We start from the raw sequence: 21658 nt of genomic DNA, 5'->3' as shown, positions 1-21658 counted from the left end.
TGATTTGGCGGTGGGGTAGGCCGTATCCTCGATCGGTTGCCCTGCCTGACATCGCTTAGACCCCGGTAGCGAATGTGTACATGTTACCAAATCCCCAGCTCCCTTTCTCCCAGCAACGAGGAGAACTGGGCGAGTAGGTTGACAGTTCGAGACGTGTGAGGTGTCTGTTATGTTTTTTTAGAAGGTGTTGGAGTGGCTTTGTTTATGACACACACACACACACACACACACACATATATATATATATATATATATATATATATATATATATATATATATATATATACACACATATATACAAATAATCATATCTGTCCACCTCCCTAACAAAGATACATAACTGTTCTATATTGCAATCCTCCCTGAGCATCGTAGCAAGGATAAATTTCCATCTGTCACGTCCCCAAGAGAGGAACCTAGGTCTTAGATCCCTCACAGTCAATGGGACAATACAGTCCTCTCAGAATGGAGAGTTTTCACATAACATCAAGAACATATGAGTGAGTCTTGTATACCTAATCCTTAGTCTATACATCATCGTTCCTTGTCTCCTTGTCATGTAGGTTATGACCAAGGAGATACTGATGACGTAATACTGCGCATCTTTTACTTTTTTGTGATATTTTCCCAAAGGGATTACCAAAGGTCTTTAGTTTTCTGACCTGCAGGAGGATATACATCACTATATGGTAGTAGGCATCACCTGGGTTCTGGAGAGATGACTGCTGACTTAGAAAGTTGATCAGCTTGCAACAGATAATAATCTCCTGCTTCTTTCTACATCAGGATAGACCACTCCAAAGCTGACTTTGAGCCATCAGTGAAAACTGCAACGGAGTTATCAAGTTGGGACAAGTGATAAAATTATTGGTTTCATTACCTCATTGGACATTTCTGCTTTTGTCGAATTAATATCTACAACATTTTACCTCTGGAAGGTCCTAGAGGTGGCTAACCGAATATCTAGCAGGTAAAACCTCTCTCCTTGGCATGTTTAATTGATGGGTTATATGTTTTGCTCTTAAAGCAAATGGTTGCGGTTCCTTGGAGTGATTTTCATAGAATTGCCAATGCCTTTCATTTCTGATACAAATGCTTGTACAGGACTTGGGGAGCCTCTGAAGTCTGTACCGGCTCCGAACCAGCAGACATTGGTAATGAAGATCCAGAGGCATCTTACCAGTGTCTACAAGCATGCTCTTATTGTGAGATGACTTAAAAACTCCTGCAGCTAATCTTACTACTCCGTGATGAATTGAATTAAGCATTCTAAGGCTATTAGGTTTGCTGAGTTGTATACTTCACACCCATAAGTCAATTTGAAAAGACCAAGGCTTTGTATGATCTCAACATTTGAGTTCAGTCAGCAACCTAGGAAGTGTGGGACACAACTTCCAGTACATTCATTGCTTACAGGCATTTTGCCTTAATGTATTTCAGATGTCGAATCCAAGTCAGTTTGCTATCAAAAATCAAAACAAGAAATTTGTTTCACCAACACATGGAGTTCTCTGCCCATGTATGAACAGATCTAGATCAGGATGGAATCCTCTTATATGGCAGATGTGCATGGTTACTGTTTTAATACCTGAAAACCTAAATCCATAATTTTGGCCCACTTTACTATATTATCAATGAAGAGCTGAAGGCAATATTCAGCCACTGCCAACCTTGTTGTTGCAAAAGATATTGAAAGGTCATCAGCAAAAAGAGTATAGGTTATATCTGGGGGAATTATTTTGGATAACCCATTGATTACTAAGGCAAACAAGGTTACACTTAGAACACATCTTTGTTACACTCCTTGGCTGAATGCATCTGACACTGTTGCTCCAACCTGAACCTGAAATACTCTGTCTTTTAAAAAACCTTGATAACAAGAGGCAAATTGCTTCTCAGATTACATTCATAAAGAACCCTCAGACTGCCATATCTCCATGTTGTATCATAAGCCTTCTCAAAATCAAAGAAAACAGTGATGTGATAGTGTTTATCAGCAAAAGCTTTACATACTGAAGATTCAATTTGAACCAACACATCAGTTGTGGAGTGCACACTTCGAAAATCACACTGAGCAGCAGACAAATGTCTATCACGTTCCAAGTACCACATCAAATATGTATTCACCAATTTTTCCATGATCTTACACAAACATGATGTCAGCACAATGGGACGACAATTCTGTCTTCAGAGGGTGTTTCCCTGGTTTCACAAATGGCAGTAATTTTAACATCCCCCATAGATTAGGAAAGATATGTTCTCAAAAAACTCTGTTAATAAGACGTAATATAAATACTTTGGTATTTCCTGGTGTATGCTTAACCACTGAGTATGTTATATCATACAGTCCAGGAGCTGATTCAGTACCCTTACTTAGGGCAGATTCAAATTCCCTCACAGTAAAAGATACGTTGTATTGTACATTCCTTGATGTATTAAAATCAATTTCTACCTCTTCCATTCCCATCTTTGAGCAAAATGATTAGCAAACTCGGTTGCTACTAACCGGGGATCTGCTAATTCACATCCATTGATCTTGATAACTGGAGGTTGATGAGGAGTAAATCTGTCTGCTATTATTCTAACTCTTTCCCAAATTAAAGTCAGAGGTGTTTTTGAATCTAATGACGATATGAAAACTGTTCAAGATTCCTTTCTTGCCTTTTTAATTTCCATGCAGAAATCAGCTCTTGTTTTTCAAAATTCAATATGGTAATACTCACACTTTCACCTGCGATATCTGGTGAAAGCTGCCCTCATAGTTCTTTGAGTTTCCTGGCATTTACGAGTCCACCTGGGAACTGGCTGGCAGATAAATAGGCCTGAAGTCCTAGGTATTGATTGAAGACCAGGTGAAAATATAATTGTATTGAAAAAATGAAGTGCATCATCTATAGAGCTATCTGTTGACCTGTGTTCCTGAAATATTGCCCAATCAAGATGGAGGGTTGGAAGATACATTCATTGCTACTGGAAAATGGTTGCTGGTAAGCCTATCATTTATCGGTCTCCAATTGAAGTCAATAAGGCAGTCATCACTGCATATAGATAATTCAATTGCTGACAGTGTGCCTGTTTGAACATGAAAACATGTCGATTCCCCTGTGTTTAAGATTCCCACATTTCCACTCTCTATGATTAAACAGAGGCAATTTCCTCTTTAACTGGTAATGATATCACCCCACATAGGGTTTCTACTATTCATGTCTGCCAGAATAGCAAAGGGACGTGGTAGCTGTTGGGGGAAGACTTCACCAGGTGGTAGATAGAGAGAGCATACTGAATATTTTCTTTGCAAATGGATCTGCAAACCTATTACTTTCAGTGTTGACTGGATATTAACAGGATTTTGTGGGGTGTCATTACAAATACATAAAACTACACCCACATACTCCCATTATAACAATGATAGGCTGTATACTCTCGTGGACATGGCCATTTATAAGTACCAGTCATACATAGTCTCCTGCAATGCTATACATATAGGAGACACTTCTGATATGAGCAACCTTAGCTCTTTCCATTTAGCTCTTAGTCCCTGACAGTTCCACTGAAGAAAATGAGTGAATTTTACTTAGATTTTGAGGCTATTAAACTGGAGCCCCTTTTGAGTAATTTTACTTTACTGCCTTGCTCCTGCCTTTTTTCTGGAAGGAGACTGACTATTGGTGGTTGCCTTCCATTTTAATGTTGATGATGGTTCTGTTTCCATGGAGGAGGAACTTGCAATAGATGACAGAGCCTCCCTAGTATCATGGGTGTTGGGCACCTTGGAAAGCATCTTCATTAAAGAAATTTCAAACTCAGGAGCATTAGACACAGTTGGTGTTGCCTGAGGAGAGGTGGGAGTGTCAGATACAATTGGTGCATCCTCTGAAGCATCAGGAGCACTAGTCATGGTTGGTGTAGGCTCTAGAGAGACACATGCACCGGTTACTGATAGTGAAACCTCGAAAGAGGCAGAAGAGCCAGTTACATCTGGTACAGCCTCTAGAGGGGTGGGAGTACCAGGTATATCTGCCTCCGAGGAGGCAGAAGCACCAGAGACGATTGGTGCAGCTTCTAAAGAGGCAAGAGTGCCAGAAATTACTGACACAGCCTCCGAAGAGGCAGGACTGTCAGAAATTACTTGCCCAGCCTCTGAAGAGGCAAAAGTACAGGTCACCACTGATCTTCCTTTACCGTTACCAAAGCATTTACATTTCTTCTTCAGTTAACTGCAATACTAGGAAACAACATTCTTGTTCTAGCACAGTAGCTTAATACTTTCTGTTCAGCCTCTGTAAATGTTATGCGTTCAGTTACCCTTAATGACTGGATTTCCTTTCCCACCCTTAATGACTGGATTTCCTTTCCCTCACGTACACATCACAATTTTGTGAAGAGGTTGGATGATTATATCAACAATGTATACATTTTGCTTCTTTATAACATACACCATGGTCTGGTTCACTACACTTAGCACATGTGATAGGCTTGCCTTGTAGCTTCTGCCGACAAGCCCTAACATAGTATGCTATATTCTTGACAATGAAAACATCTCCTTGTTCTTGGGATATATTGCTTTAACCTTAAAACATAACCATGCTACTTTTATTACATTAGATAAGCAGGTCAAATTTAAGTAATAATGGAATCTTCTTCATTCTTTCAGTTCTAATCACACCTTGATCTTTTAATTCTTCTACAAGTTTCTCTTCTGAATACTTCTTCACCTGGGGTGCAAATATCATTCCCTTGGTGTGATTCCGAAAAGCATATACTGAGCAATCCACTTCAGCTGTACTGTAACTCCTCCAAGACGCAATAATGCTTTTAATTTTTCACTTTCTTTTGCTGAGGCTGATTCTTCTGTTTTCAACCTTCAGATTTTCTCTAGTGTTTTCTGTACATATTAAAAATGTCCCACTTGCACTCTTCCAGATTAATATATTTATCATAAGATGTTCCACATACCCCTGGTCCTATTTCACATTTCAATTTATCTTTGCTCCAAGCTGGAGCATAGGGTTCCAGTGTAATTACACTAGAGGGTTTCCTAGCTGTGTCTAAACACAGGTTGTCAGAGGAGGGTGCAGAGGTTGTCATCTTTGCCAAAAGGGTATCATCAAAGGGTCCATGGGTACTCGATACTTTATTGCTACTCATAAAGATAAAATTTTTAAAAAATTAGGTAAACCTAAAACTCTTAAAAAGATATCATCGGCCTTGCGTGAAGTTTATTCTTCTACTGATGGCACCAGAAAGAGTCGACTCCCAAGTCTCCATCCCCTACCCTACTCCACAGGGGTGTCCCAAGTATAAGCCAGACTTGCTTGTTGGGACTGAGGGTATTACAAGAATACAATCATCCCCACCCCTAATATATTATGGGCAAGCATGACAAAATGTAGAAAGCCAGAACCATACCACCCCTGGAATCCATGGCCCAGCTCTGGAGAATAGTTCAACCCTTGAGCTACCAATGTGATATCCCTCAGGTCCAAACATTGTTAGTCAGTTGATGATCCTACTACAGTTCCTATCATTAGCCTCAGATATAAACCTCAGTCCCATCTATGATACCTTTTCCTATTTCTCAGGTCAAATATATTTTACCAAAAGTGGAAAGTGCCACAACACGTAACACAATTAGCAATATATAGTGCTCTTGTACTCGAACCTGGAAACAAATTCCAGAGGTTCAAGAGACACCCCCTCACCACTTCTAGGTGGTCTCAAGTCGAGGGGGTCTTACAAAAAAGAAAGTGGAGGTGGAGGAGGTGCAGACTGGCGTAACAAAAAACTTGATAAACTTAGGATATGTAAACGATGCTGTTTTAAACAGCAAAACGCACCAAGATTTACGAAGTTTGGTCAGTAGAATATATCTTATACCTAGAGAGACGGGTTTATAACAAATTTAAGAACAGGAGATTGAGAATGCACAGGGGGATAAAAAAAAAAGTATGCCTTAGTTTTACCAGACCACTGAGCTGATCAACAGCTCTCCTAGGGCTGGCCCGAAGGATTAGACTTATTTTACGTGGCTAAGAACCAGTTGGTTACCTAGCAACGGGACCTACAGCTTATTGTGGAATCCGAACCACATTATAGCGAGAAATGAATTTCTGTCACCAGAAATAAACTCCTCTAATTCTTCGTTGGCTGGCCGGAGACTCGAACTCGGGCCTAGCAGAGTGCTAGCCGACAACTCTACCGACTCATCCAACGAGGAACTTCACAGGGGGCTTAAATAACACCAGATAGAGATAGGATTGATAAGGTCGAATTTTTCAAATATTTAGGAATAGGATTCCAGTACAGGTTCTGTTCAGATAGAATTTTGTAAAATACTATAACAGGCAAGTCAAACAATGGGCAGGCTGAATATGATATGCAGTAGAAATCAAACAGACTAAAATTACATACGATCTGTCTTTCTATGTGGACCATGGTATGACAATCACAATATCACAAAGATTCTGTCGATTAGAGAATGAAAGAGTTTAGAAATATTTGTAAGCGACTGAGATGTAAGAATGATTGTTAGTAAAGATTGTAATATAAGCGGTTTGTTCTTGTGTGCATTTAGGATCAAATGTAGCGGATGACGCTAGGATGCAAGAAATATGCCAGAAATTAGGTTCGTAAATTATACTTATGTATGATAATTTAGACGGAGAGGAATTCGAATGTAGCCTTTCACTTGAGATGTGGCAACATGCTCTGTTTTTGTAATCCGTTGCAATGAATGAAAAGGAACACCAACTAACTGAACTTTGGTTAATAATTACAAAACATACTCCAAGTTATAGGATCTTTTTGCACCCCTAAAGCAGAGCCAGATTTATGTTCAAAGAAAGTGAAGTCATACAATGTTTTATTTACAAGCCAGTCTAAGTGTTGCAGAAAATATTTCAAACTTGATAGTGCTACTAGTTACACACAACACACACACACAAGTGGCACCTTTGTGAATAGTGATACACATCATAACTCACAAGCCTTAATTCACTATTTATCTGTACATTATTTAGTTTATTTATCAGGTCCACATTATTCTTGATGTTGGCATTAGAGATGCTCCTGACAATAATAAAGAATGTACATATAAAATTTAGCGTAAGTCTGGTGACAACTTTTACATTGGTCAAACAAGCAAAGTACTGGAAACTAGAACAGAACTGCATAAAAATTTTTGAGATATGAACAGGTGAACAGTGGTATTTTTGTACATGTTAGTGAGAGCAATCATGCTATCAACTGGGAAGGGGCAAAAAAGACGGCGTATTCTAGTCATGCACTGGAAAGGAATATCATTAAATCAAGCTTTATAAAAGAAAGTTACGGTCATAATATGAATATCAGTCAAGGCGTGTAAACTTGATCCTATAATATCAAAAGAAATTTGTAAAATGTTTCAATTTTAAGGAAGGCACTAGAGATGTAAAGAAAAAGGATTATCATATTTGTAAACACATTGCGGGGTCAGTAGTACTATAATAAGCTTTCCTGCCCGGCCTCCCCGACACCTGTCGGGTGTGGATTGTAGTCTCCTACAGCAGTACAGTAGGTTTATCGTTTATCGGTATTGTGATTTCCACCCAAATGAGTTTTGAAGCCTCTCCTACCTTGACACCTGTCACTGGGGGATCTGTGGTCTCAGAGGGTTGTGTATGTCCGTCAGTACTGTCTCTGCAGTATATATTTGTGATTTCTAGTACTGTGTATCAGTCCTTCGTCAGTGGCTTAGAAATAAAGTTAAACTTGTGATAATTTATGATAAATGAATCAAATGTTATAGTGATCATAATTTATATATATGTGTATATATATATTATATATATATATATATATATATATATATATATATATATATATATATATATATGTGTGTGTGTGTGTATAATATTACAAGAATATATATATATATATATATATATATATATATATATATATATATATATATATATATACATACATGTATATATATGTTTATATACATATATATATAAAATGTGTGTGCGTGCATGTGATTATGCACGTGTAATATACTGTATATATATATATATATATATATATATATATATATATATATGTGTGTGTGTGTGTGTGTGTGTGTGTGTGTGTGTGTGTGTGTGTGTGTATGTTATGCTCTCTAAAACAGTTACCTGCATTCGCTGTCTGTTAACTCAGAGACTCGGCTGGGAAGAATCTGCTGTCCATCCATCTCTCTCTCTCTCTCTCTCTCTCTCTCTCTCTCTCTCTCTCTCTCTCTCTCTCTCTCTCTCATGCCTTCTTTTCAACTATGGCATTTAAATTAAACCTTAAGCTACAAAAAGTGAACCCTCACTTCAAACGAAACAGAAAGTGGAAGTCTAAATTCCTTTCTACCCATCGTCACTAATCGTTTCATCTTAATCACCATAAGTCTAAGACACATGGTCCTAAATGTCGGTGGGTCAATTCCAACTACAGGACCACCTCCACACACCAATTTAAATGCTCGTTACGTCGGAGCAATTTTATCAATCAACACAGCTCCATAGAAACATTTCTGTAGGAAAGTAAATACCCTAACGTTAATTAAATAGAAATGGTAATAAAATCACATTTAAAATATATAGAGAATGCAGATAAACAAAAGCATCTGAAACAGACCAATTCTTTAAAATGGTGAAAGACAATAAGTTTCAAAATTCAACACTCACTCGCTCAGCTTGGGAATTTCCAATTCCCAAAATGTCCCAGGGTTTCGTCCGAGTGCTACCGTGCTCTGTTCCATGGTGAGAGAGCTCTTTGTTAAAGTCGCATTTTTGTGATTTCGTAACTCACGCACTGAGCCGACTTCAACCGGACTGAAAGATTCCACTGGAAAAATTCTGTTCTCTGGCACGTGGGTATACAGTAACTTAGCACTTCCAGAACCATGTTCAGGGTGAACGATCCATTGAACGCTGAATCGGTTTCCGGTCTCAAGAGAGCAGAATCAAGACAGTCACCAACCGGAAGATAAAAGCTGAATTTCACCCACAGCTATGAGCCGAATAAACGTTAGAAACATCATTCAGCAGTCATTCGTAATATTGCAAGCAAAGTCATTAATCTTCATTATATATATATATATATATATATATATATATATATATATATATATATATATATATATATATATATATATTTATATATATATATATATATATATATATATATATATATATATATATATATATATATATATATATATATATATATATATATATATATATATATATATATATATATATATATATATATATATATATATATATATATATATATATATATATATATATATATATATATATATATATAAAGGTGAAGCAGGACAGAGGACAGAATGCTCAAAAACAGGACTGTCCTTCCTAAAGCAGGACGTCTGGCCACCCTAGTTGCAACACAAGTTATCGATTGCAACATAAGACTTGTAATAACAGTTTATTTTCTTTCTCACTTCTCCCAAGCATCCAAGTCCTTTAGTAAGTGAGGGGAAACAGACTTTCTTAGAAAAAAGTCTAAAATCTCATCCAGCAGGAAGGACTTGAGTGGGCATCCTTAACTTACAGATGCTTGTTGAATACCCAATAAGTGGGTAGCCGGTAAGTTCAGAGAAAAACAACCTAATAGCCTAATTGACAGAAAAAGAAAAAATTACATCTTAGGGAGTTACTACATGGAAATCGTTTGCTTGAATAATAATAATAATAAAGTGTAATTTATGCAAAATTCAACAGAACTATACTTTTCCATTTCCCTGGAGTTTGTCCAGATAAGGAAATTTGGTAAGTCTCTTCAAGGAAGAGGCTATCCTCCTCCACCCAGTCACAACTTATTGGCTCAATATGTATCCCAGAATGCTTCCTAAAAACAAGCGGATTTTCAAAGAAAATGGAAGTGCTAATGAAATGAATACGGACTATTTCGCCACCTTCGAGTAGAATAAAGATAATTGACCATTTAGCTGAAAAAAAGTTCGAACATATCTAATGCTTTTTAAAATGCTCCTTTCCTTCTCATTCCCTTCTTTTCGGATCATTCTTAATATCTTCCATTGTTCTCGTCCCTGACCACTAAAATGTCATAATCTCATCATTAATGGCCGCCTGTTTCTAAATCCACGGGAGTTATATTTTCGGTGAACCGTTTTAATGAAGAATTTACTCAGACTTTTAGATCTGCTCGCGTAAAGTAAGCGAATCAATCCACCACCTGGGCAGCTATTGATGCGAATATCAGTCAGCTGTTCGTGTTTTATTAGGATAAAGAAAAGTCACAAAAATATTCTTCGAAAATTTTATCTCACAATATCAATTAAAGCTATTAAGGGATATCCAAAATCAAACTCCCTTTCCATTTTGTAGCTGCAGGAAGGAAATTTACTGAATGAATGTATAAACGAGAGTAGTATTCATTAAAACTGTGATACAAAAAAAGTACATAGCAAGTTTGTTAGCGAGTGTTATATACTTACTTAAGATATCGCTTGTGATATTGGGCTTCGGTATACCCATTAGCGTTATGAACCGCTTCTCCCCCCCTTGTCACGCCGCATAACACATGTCCAAACACCCCACCCCCCCTAGAAAATTAGGTAACATCAGCTAGTAACCTCCCCACGCCCAGAATTAGTATGTTTCCTTTTTTAATGCAATAATTTATTCAAGTCTAGCGGCTAGACTTTAATATATAATTTCCAGGTATTAGGCTAGACTTGGAAATTATTACTTTTAAGTTTTTCTTAACCCTCTTATTGTTATGATATTAAAGAATCACAGATAAATTTGAAATGAAAATGTTCTCTTATGCCATGTTTAGAAGGAGATTACTTTAATTTGTGATATTTTTCTAAGTCATATTTATGCATAAAGTAGAGAATGTCGGAGCTCAGAAAAGGGATGCGTTTGTGATATTATTCTATGTCATGCAATACATATGGTAGAGAATGTTGAAGTACAAACAAGGGTTGAGTTCGTGATATTTTTTAAGCATATAATTATGCAAAAAGAAATTAAATAGCATATTCTCAATATTACTAAAATATAATAAAAGTCTACTGCAGAATCTTCACCATCTCTCTTTTGTCCTACATTTACATCTTTTCTAAAGAAACAAAGGAAAAAATCTGAAAACGTTATGGAAATGGCTGCACCCCCTCCCCCCACTGTCACACTCATAACATTTCACATATCCCCCCCCCCCCCAAAGGCGTTATGTAATTTTTGAACTGCCCCAAAGTGTAATTAAGATGGAGATGATGACGCTGATGTGTGTCATTTAACCATGACCGAAACAGATGCTCTCGTCGCCTGTTCCACGGGAGGAAGTTGCTTACCGTCTGGGAAACGTCCCGTCATTCCAAGAGACAGTTGGCCTTAACATTACAGGAACCGGATATTTCATATTCGTCACTACAAAGAATGTCACTTTTTTTTTCTTTTTCCTTTGGGGATAAGTTGAGTAAAAGGGGTCTAATTTCGGACGCTGCCTACAGCGTGAAGCAATACACGCTCTCTCAGACTTGTGCTCCAGACTCTGCCGGAAGGGATAAACCTACTCTCTCGCCGAGTTGCCTGCGTTATCTTTCCTCTTCGATAGGGTAGGGGGGACCTCCTTTTTGGGGACTACGCTGAATACAGTATACAGTAGTGGAGAAAAAGTCTCTACTGGAGAGGGAACGTTTTGATCTCTCTCTCTACCTCTCGTATCCATCATAAGCATGCAGTAATTGCTGAATTTTCTTCCATAAAGGCTCCGATTATTTCAGCAAAACAAAAACAAAAAATGGAAAATAAGCGTTTCCCCACAGCGGGTATAAATTTAAAGAGAAACGAAGTATCAGCAATCACCCCAACAATCTTCAGTAAAATATATCTGCTATAAAACACCTTTACGAAATAATTTTAACGACGGTCGTCAGTATCTTGCAAGCCCTCACGCGGGATACTGAGGCCCTTTCGTTCAAACTCATGCTATCCTTCAGTGAAGTACTGTTGATCTGTAGACTTCTCCTTTGTTCCAGGAGTGCTCGCAAAACGTTTGACATGATATACTATCTCTAGTTGTTTCTGCAATTCAACTTTTAAATTTCTAAATATTTCTACGGGTAATTATTATAGAGACTTTCCAAGTACGGTTTATATGCAAAAGCAACCCAAACGCAGTTTAAACTTCGTAGCACCAATATCGACGAAGCCATTGATGAAAGCACGTGTAAATTAGGTGCTGGTATTTATGCCCAGAGGATATTTGTACGGACTGAATGATGGTCGCAGTCAAAGACATGGGGTTTTTATATGTTTTCAAAATGCAATTTAACGACACTTCCAGTGTGAATAAGCTACATACGATGGACTTCAGATGGATATTTATTTTTTCTTCCCTACCACCAAGTTGAAGAAATATGGACGTGAGCTAAACTATAGCCAGGCATAAAGAAAAAAGGAAACGCTTATAAAATTCAGTGGTCTGAATATTACTGAGTCTTCTATCGGTACTGCTTCATTCAACTTTATAACGTGGTCCTAAACTAAATGTTTGTTTATAATATAATGTAGAGATTTCAACAACTGAGTGAAAAGCGAGACTGCAGCTAGCCTCATGGGAAGAAGGATATTTCCTCCATAAACAAGGTTCACGATCCTCCACAAGGTTCTCTGACTTCTGGTACTGTTCTTAGTAACTCAAGCTGTTGCCACGTCTAATGGGAGTATCATTTCTGCCAGGGCAGTATAAGTCATTTACAGATTTACAGGCCCAAAATCTGGGGTTGTTAATATCCTTTACAAAAGAGGTTCGTCAGTCATTCAGATGATAATTGCTTGTAGTGTTTGTTTTGAAACTGTTGTGTGAGAGGTTAGAAAACACAGGTATGTGGAGTACTTGAACCTTAAAAACAAAGGTATGTCGGGTACATGAACCTTGCAAGCAAAGGTATATGGAGTACAGAGACAGCAACAGCAAAGGCATGAACAGTACAGGGACTTTGAAAGCAAAGGTATGGGTGTACTTAGACCTTGGGAACAGCAGTATGTGAAGTATTAACCTTAAAAAAAAAGATATGTGGAGTACATGAACCTTGAAAGCAAAGGTATGTGAAGTACATAAACTTTGAAAGAAAAGGTAAGTGGAGTACAGGAACCTTGAAAGCAAAGGTATGTGAAGTACATAAACCTTGAAAGCAGTTATGTGAAGTACATAAACCTTGAAAGAAAAGGTATGTGGAGTACAGGAACCTTGAAAGCAAAGTTATGTGAAGTACATAAACCTTGAAAGAAAAGGTATGTGGAGTACATGAACCTTGAAAGCAAAGGTATGTTGGGCATATGAACCCTGAAAGCAATGGGGTGTGGAGTACATGAACCTTGGAACCAAAGGTATGCAGACCATAAGAGCCTTGAAAGCAAATGTATTTGGAGTATATAACCTTGAAAGTAAAGGTATGTGGAACACATGTGTAACAGTCACGGGGGTGACCTTTGAAAAAGACATGTGATGACCTAGCAGGGCGCTTCTGCTGTAGAGGCAGTGGTGCCGGTGGCGAGGAATGTCTGACGTATGCATTTGGGACCTGACGAATGCATTTGTGCTGACAATGGAAGTTTGCTCAGATAGATGCAGTGGATTTTCTGTTCACATCTTAAGCGCATGGGAGAAACGTGACGGATTGATGGAAGCCTTGTGGTATCTGTGGGTGCAGAAGGCTGGGTTCTTTGAACACTGAACCGGACGGTGACATCACGTTTCACACGTTTCAAGGGAGGGGTCATCAAGAGAATGTGTTCATACGTGCGCTCTCTAATGTGTATATTATAGAGGAACCATAGAATGGGTATTCACTTCGATTTGTGGCTAGTGATCGCTCTTTTGAACTGTTTGTGAATAAGACAGTCACTGGGAGGAACGGTTTCCTGATGACCATAGAGTGTGAGTAAGATAGCCCATTAACACTTGTACCTTTTTCAGACATTATATGGAATACCCATTTTATGTTGCAGTGAAACCCTTTTGTTCTTTATTATGGATTTTTTCGTATTAAGTGTTTATTTTTTATACACCATTCCAGAATTCTAATATAATGTAATGCTCCTCCTACAGGAAATTCGAACACTGTCCTGAGAGGGACGAATATTTGGGAAGTGGTGTTTGATTTACTCTTACAGACCATATGACTTGTATTGTGGTCGTTACAACCTTATTACTATGCTTGATGACAAGGGGATATTCACTAGAATTGCTTGGCATAAGTTAATGTCTGTACTTGTCTGTGAAATAGTATTTCCTCTAGTAATGTGTTCCTTTGAAAGGGAGTGTGAGTCTCTCCATTTCATGACCGTAGCTTTTGCAGAGTTACTTTCGTTAAATCTGACATTAAAATTTTGTTTTGTATACCAGTGTCTCATTCCAGCAGGCCTTTGTGTAAAGATAGGTTTAATGAGTATCTTATGACGAAAAGAGAAGGGATCTGCTGACCCAAGAAAGACCACAGCTACCAGAAACATCTCAAGAAAGGTGAGATGCTTAATTCTGTTTGTAAAACAGATACATCAATATGAAGACGGCCCTCGAACCCGGCCGGTTAACACATGAACCTTGAAAGCAAATGTATATGGAGTACATGAACCTTGAAAGTAAAGCTATGTGGAACACATGAACCTTGAAAGCAAATGGGTGTGAAATACATGAACACTGAAACCAAAAGTTATGCACAGTAGAGTACATGAAATAGTACGCATCACTATGGTAATAACGTACTAAAATCCCAATATCAAGAATTGTCACAAATCCATGAACACTCCCAGCTAAGTATCGCCACATGCAAGGGGAAGAAGGCATTAGCTTGTCCAGTGGCCACCGATGAGGGCACCATGCGACGTCATGCAATAGACTAGAGCGACAATAGCATGGAGTGGCGATCTCCCTGCCGAGAGTGTGACCTCGGGCGGCTATGTTGAGAGGTCTCGGTCCAGCTTATAGTACTATACTATAAAGATGAAGCACTACGGCTACCTTGCTTTTTTTTCGCTTGTTTAATTATTATAAGAATATGTTATTCTTTATAGGTAAATTAACCATCACTGTAATATATATTTGAAATATTTCTACTCTGAGGTTTATTGTAGTTAAAGTACAGAGTCTTTATAATCTGAAAAATATAAAAGCTAAATATAATCTGATTAGATGAAATCATTCCCTTTCTAAGCAGTCAGTGTCCTTTATACATAAAAATAACTACACAAAAATAACAAAAAAAAAAAAAAAGGCAAAAATTTTTGACAAATGAAGTACAGAGTTTTGCTTAAAAGAAACATGTACTTTAATCTGCATATATCTATATTAATTTTTAGTTGTGAACGCTTTTGAAAACATAAAGTAGATTGCAGCACACATATATATATATATATATATATATATATATATATATATATATATATATATATATATATATATATATATATATATATGTGTGTGTGTGTGTGTGTGTGTGTGCTCGGCATCTTGTAAACTAAACCGACGAAGGAAAAAGCTAGCACTTATTTCTTTGGAACGATACTGAGAGAGAATTGTTAAATAACTAATGGCATAAAGTAATTTTGACTTATTTGGAATAATGAACAATAAAAATATATGCAGAATCCATAGCCAAGGAGCCTAACACTTGCTAGGTTAAGATTCTTTTCCTTGCTGTTACCATTCTTAAAGGCTACTTTTTCGTTGCCGTGATGGTTCGATAACTTTTATCATAGAGAAATATTTTTATATATTCGAAAACAAGTTGTTTTTAAAGGTTTATATGATGAGTAGCACCTTACCAAATGAATAATTTGATGGCATAGGTCTAGCTTAGGCTACCATATTTCATTCTCTCGCTATTGCCAATCTATGAGACATATGGTTTGATGAAATACATTAAGAAAATAGAAATATTTTTCACCTCGATGAGAGTAATAGCAGTTTTCTAGGATTTGTTTAAGTCGTCCTAAAATACTTTCACGGTAACATTTTTAAAAAACAAGACTTGTTGACACAACCAGTAACCTACACACTTACCTTCTACCTTTTCAATAACAGACAAGCTCGCTTTTACTTTAGCCTATATGGTGTGGCATATGTACGATAAATGATGCTGCGATTTCAAAACTTAAGTTGCCATTGCACGCATGTGCCACAGCATGTCAAAAGTATGACTTGTTGGCACATAAAGATTTGCTACAAAAAAAAAAAAAATAATAAACAGATAATTCTTAATGACTGACAAAATACAGCAGGTGTCCTCATGCATCACAGTAACGTGCTTAAAAGACAAGACTGGTTGACACATCTAGTATTATCACTATAGGCCTACGTACTACTAAGCATTGTCAATAACCATCAAGATCGTTCTTACTTTATATCATGTGGCATGTACATAATAATGATATTCTAATATAAAAATTAAATTGACTCTATATTTATGTGCCACGATAATATGCTGAACATGAGACATGTTAATGAGAGAAAGAGTATCTACTAGTACGACGGCATCTGACTAGCACAAGATTAACGATAAATAAATTCTATTATGCTTCGTTTACCTGTGAAATGTTATCCCATTTTCTCTTGAAGGCTTCTTTTTCCTATTTTGGCAACTATAAGGAGTATATCGTACCATAATCGCGATCAGGATAAAAAAAAAAAAAAAATCACAATCGCACTAAGCCCCTGTTCAATTTGCTCGGTTACCAGACATTTCAGGATGGTCGCAAGGCCCCGCAGCGACGCCGTGGTGGAAGACCACCGATCTCCAGATATTTACCCTCAATGCGCCATGAGCGGGAGAGTTGAAAAATCTTCCTACATCTTGCGTAACACTACAGTGCGCAATCCTACACGTAATTCTTCAACAGCATACAATATCTATGTAAAGTTGGTAGCCAAGTGATCTATTTTGAATGACAGGACAGAATACATTAACCAGGACCCACTGACATAAACTTACTAGACACTGTACATTTTCCAACAACTTGCAAGTTACATCAAGCAGAAGCCATGATATTTGTTCTGATTCATAATTTTTTTCAACATTTTATAAATGATGTAGGTAACCGCGAAGTATATTTTTCAATCTTAACTCAGAACCTGCTGATTTTCGACAAATAAATTATGTACAGTCGGTAAAGAGGACTTGTCTTGAACAATAGGACAGCATTCACAAATCAACAAATTATATTTCAACAATTTATATAATTATGCACGGGAGGAAAGAAACTCCTATTACAGAATCTTAAATGCAGCAGTAATTTCTCAACGACTTATAGCTCATGTACAATAGTTAGCTAAGAAATTTATTCTGAATTTATTCTGAGTAATGATTTACAGACTCTTCCAAAAATGTTTAAAGTATGCAAGGAACTTGAATGAGGGACTGAACACTTAAGATACTAAGAAACTTTCGTCCTGCCGTAATCAGTCATATTGACCTTGAATTTATTACAAACACAAGACTCTCTTCATAAATGACAGAACTTTTGTGATAAGAGAATATAAATAAATAGCTGTTAAATCCAGTAGTTTCATTGTAACTTGTACTTGAGGAACACTACTACTTACAGTGCTTTCTGGTAGGTTCTTGCGCCTTCAGCTTTAAACGAGTCACTACTTTTTTTAGGGAAAGGGAATTCAATATTGTAAAATATGTCTCGGTAAAGGCTTGGATAGTTAGGACAACAGATACATTTCAAAATGATTTTATTATTCATTTTGAAGTTATTGAGAACTGTTTTATTTTGCAAGATGATGAATTTGATTTTGATGTATTTGGATCCAAATTCGTGCCTAACATAAAACTAAAAGTTTGAAGAATTACAGGAATAAGCAGTCACGCTATAATGATATACTTTTTCCTTGAATTTAACAAAATGCATTAATTAACCTTAAGTTACATAAGAGTTTTGAATCAACCAACAGTTTTGTAGGGTCAAACTTTTTGATCGATTGATATTTCTAAAGAGCAAGAAAAAATAGTACATTGAAATTAAGTAATAGTTTAATTAGCTTTCCTTTGACGTTCAAAGTTTAAGTCTTAACCAAATTAATATTTTTCTCTTAACCTTCCATAGGTCATCCCATCTGTAAATGAATAAAAATAAACGAATCTATCTTTTGTGTTTCGACTATTGTTGATAGCTTCCGCTGCGGGTATTTCACCAAATCAGGTTTGATAATTGCCGGGAAGAAAAGACACTTCTTAACTTAGCTAAGAAACTTAACTTACAAAAGGCACCAGTGCCAAAGTTCTGTAGCGGCCGAGGGGACAAATTATAAAGGAATATGCTATGAGACCATTTTTTTTGCGTTATGATGAAATATACCATACGCTCAAAATCTTTTCGGTAAGTTTAATAAGGTTATACTGGCAGGGAGAATATAAACAGAAAAATTAGAAGAAAAATCCTAAGTTAGATGGTCAAAAATCAAGCAAGTAAATGAAACCGTTGAAATACATCACTCTTCATATACACGACACATTACTAAGAATCTGAATCAGTAAACAGCAAAGAGGAAGGGATGCATTAGTAAATGTAATGACATGCACACGTAAGTAAATTAAACCCAAATGCGTTAATACAACACAAACCCTTATTACTTTTTTTTTTACCTGAAGAATGCTTGCTTTTATGGCATAAAGTTGATCGCATGAAAATATATCTACCCGAAGAACTGTACTGGCAAAATAAAACCGAGTAAATGACTGAGACGAAGCCATTAGCCGAGTTTTGGAAAAAATATTTGCGTGAAAAAAAATTCAGTGTTCCACAGCCAATATCAGTGTCGATTTTCGTTGCTGTTCAGCGATACAAAAAAAGAAATTTAGAATACCGTACACCTGTATTACTTGAAAAATCGGCAGTAAGTGCTAATAAGCAAAAAACTGAGACACATCGCTCACACAGTCCAGGCCAGGCAACTCATCCTTCGACATCCGTTAATGACGCCCTGCAGGTCTGCCACGTATGGTCATCATATGTATTAAGATAGAAAAAAGTCTTGCCTTCACAGAACAGCATTATAGATTCATGAGCTCTTGAACATTTACTAGTTATAAGTAGGTGTACAAGAAAGCAAAAAGACCGCTTTGGGAAGAGAGCGCAACCAAAGCGGATCATATTCCCAGGGTCACGCGTTCTTGACAATCCTTTTTGCATACCCATAAAATAATGTAATGTACAGTATATGTATATGTATATATATATATATATATATATATATATATATATATATATATATATATATATATATATATACTATATATATACACATAACACAACACACACACACACACACACACACACACACACACACACACACATATATATATATATATATATATATATATATATATATATATATATATATATATATATGTATATATATGTTACAGAACAAAGAGTAAATCCTATTGCTTACCTTTGTTAACAGTCAAGAAGTCCCATCTATTGATAGCTTGATAGTTACCGCATCAAAGTGGCTACTGGCAACGTACATTTGTGCATACATACAAACACATACTCTCTCTCTCTCTCTCTCTCTCTCTCTCTCTCTCTCTCTCTCTCTCTCTCTCTCTCTCTCTCAGGTCTACAGCGAAACAAGCATTACCCAAAATAATTTATTTGACAATAATCTAACATAACTTGATTGCAAGAAACAAGATATGAAATAAAATGGAATACTAATGTTCACCAAATGATCAAACATATTAAGGTCCACCATATCCAACTAATTATTCTCTAAATAATTTCCCCACAATACATCAAAATTAGTCAAAGTCCAGTACATTCCCCAATGAGTACATCTTAACATTTTCCTCACCGAAACACCTGGGGAAGTCAAATAAAACCCTTGTTAAACAAATGCATAAAAATAAAGATATGGGAATTCCTCCCATGTTACTTATAAGGTACACACAATGTAGAAAATGCCAAATTCAAGTGAGATATAATTTATGTTAAATGAAAAAGAACAATCTACAGTTTGGGAAATCTAAAATGTTTCCCTCCAAACAGCAATGTTCACAATCTTAACTGATAGGTCTCGAACTACAGAGCCTTCACTGAAGGTTTCAATTAATATTCGGTGTTGATCTTCGAATGACAATTTGTTTGATAACGAATCCCTTCATCCTGGAGCTCTGTCCAAAGAAAACACACATATGAATGACTAATCCGTAACCCAGACATTTCTAGCAAACAAACTCACAAAGTCTTGCTTGCCAGGCAGGGATTTTCTCACGTCTCAAAAATATCTGATGCATTTGATATGCATACAGCTTTCCTAATCTGGATTTGCACCACACAACAGTTAAGCATCCTCTCAAGGTTCTTCACAATGCCTTTAGCCATACTTAATAATCAAAAGTCTACTGTCTATTGTAATATATATATATATATATATATATATATATATATATATATATATATATATGTATATATGTGTGTGTGTGTGTATGTATATATATATATATATATATATATATATATATATATATATATATATATATATATATATATATATATATATATACATATATATATATGGTCTGCGCCAAATATCTTTTCACCCCTAGGGGTGGCAAAAAAACCTTCAGCATTTTAAGGAATCCTCCATAACAGTCACAGAAAATTCCCAGGGCAAAAAATTACTAATTGTCACCTTTCGTTGTTTCCACTGTGTCCTTGACTGAGGAAATAAATTCAAATAATAATGGATCAGTAGCTCATTAGTTGCGGTGTTTTGCTGCTTGCGCTCCTGTCAGGACTTTTTTTTTCCTGGTGTTGCCCTTGTGTGGCCATCCCCTGTGCCTTTATGCGTAATGGTGGGTAGTTATACTTCTAGGGATGATCGTGTAAGGGTCATTCAGTGTTTTGAATTAGGTTTAAATACCGCTGAAATTCTTTGGCAGATGGATGTGAAGCATAGAACAGTCCAGAACATTGTCGTGAGGTAAAAGGTGTCGGGTGGAAAGGTACCCTTCCCTGCCAAGAAGTCTGGGAGGCCCCTGTTGTTATCTGAACGATCTATTTCGCTTCTGAAAAGGGAAGCAGAACTTCATCCCACTTACAGCGCTTGTCAATTCAGGGAAGAAAATCCTGAAATTTTAGGAAAGTGTAAAGTACATACTTTACAGACGTACTTGTCAGACAAGTGGGATTCAAGAGTGACGCCCATATTAAAAAACGAAAGTTGCTTTTTAATAAGGTTGGTAAATGGGATGTAAATGACTGAAAATGAGTGTTGTTCACTGATGAATCCACATTTCATTGTTTGGGAAGCATCTCGACGAAACTTTGGTGAAGTCCCCACCTCAACAAGTACAGTGCAAACTTACTCGTCCTTGTGAAAAGTTTCCCAAAAGTTTGATGGTATGGGGTTCTGTGGGTCAGGAGGGAGTTGGCAAATTGTGTATTTTTGAAAATAATGAACGATTGAACCAGCACATTTATTACATTGTGCTTAATGAGTATTTAGAGGGGAGTTTTGAGAAGACAGGTGTTTCTATCTTTCAGCAAAACGGCGCCGGCACACACTGCCACACGACGCCACTGATTAAGAACTGGTTGCAGGATTGTGGTGTGGAGCTTTTAAGTGACTGGCCCCCTAATTC

At 36.8% G+C, this 21658-nt stretch overlaps 1 protein-coding gene across 1 annotated transcript; it reads right to left on the bottom strand.

Annotated features, from left to right (window-relative positions):
- Window positions 1-3622: 3622 nt before the first annotated feature.
- Window positions 3623-5088, bottom strand: LOC136827086 (uncharacterized). The gene is made up of 3 exons (XM_067084840.1): window positions 4957-5088; window positions 4667-4736; window positions 3623-4062 (listed from the first exon to the last, which is right to left on the bottom strand). Exons 1-3 carry the CDS (start codon window positions 5086-5088, stop codon window positions 3623-3625), a joined length of 642 nt encoding a protein of 213 aa, XP_066940941.1.
- Between the last annotated feature and the right edge of the window lie 16570 nt (window positions 5089-21658).

This window comes from Macrobrachium rosenbergii, chromosome 41, assembly GCF_040412425.1.
Source record: "Macrobrachium rosenbergii isolate ZJJX-2024 chromosome 41, ASM4041242v1, whole genome shotgun sequence".
In the NCBI taxonomy this organism is placed as follows: Eukaryota; Metazoa; Arthropoda; class Malacostraca; order Decapoda; family Palaemonidae; genus Macrobrachium; species Macrobrachium rosenbergii.
The sequence above is the reverse complement of the archived record's forward strand: the minus strand, read 5'-3'. Positions and strand labels throughout refer to the sequence as shown.

Excerpts from the sequence above, each read along its gene's own strand:
- LOC136827086 (XM_067084840.1), bottom strand. The coding sequence starts at position 5,088 with ATGACAACCTCTGCACCCTCCTCTGACAACCTGTGTTTAGACACAGCT. Across the intron at positions 4,737-4,956 it reads AATGTGAAATAGGACCAGGG|GGAATGATATTTGCACCCCA; the intron begins GTATGTGGAACA and ends AATCACACCAAG. Across the intron at positions 4,063-4,666 it reads AGAAGAATTAAAAGATCAAG|AAGCTGCACCAATCGTCTCT; the intron begins GTGTGATTAGAA and ends TTGCCTCTTTAG.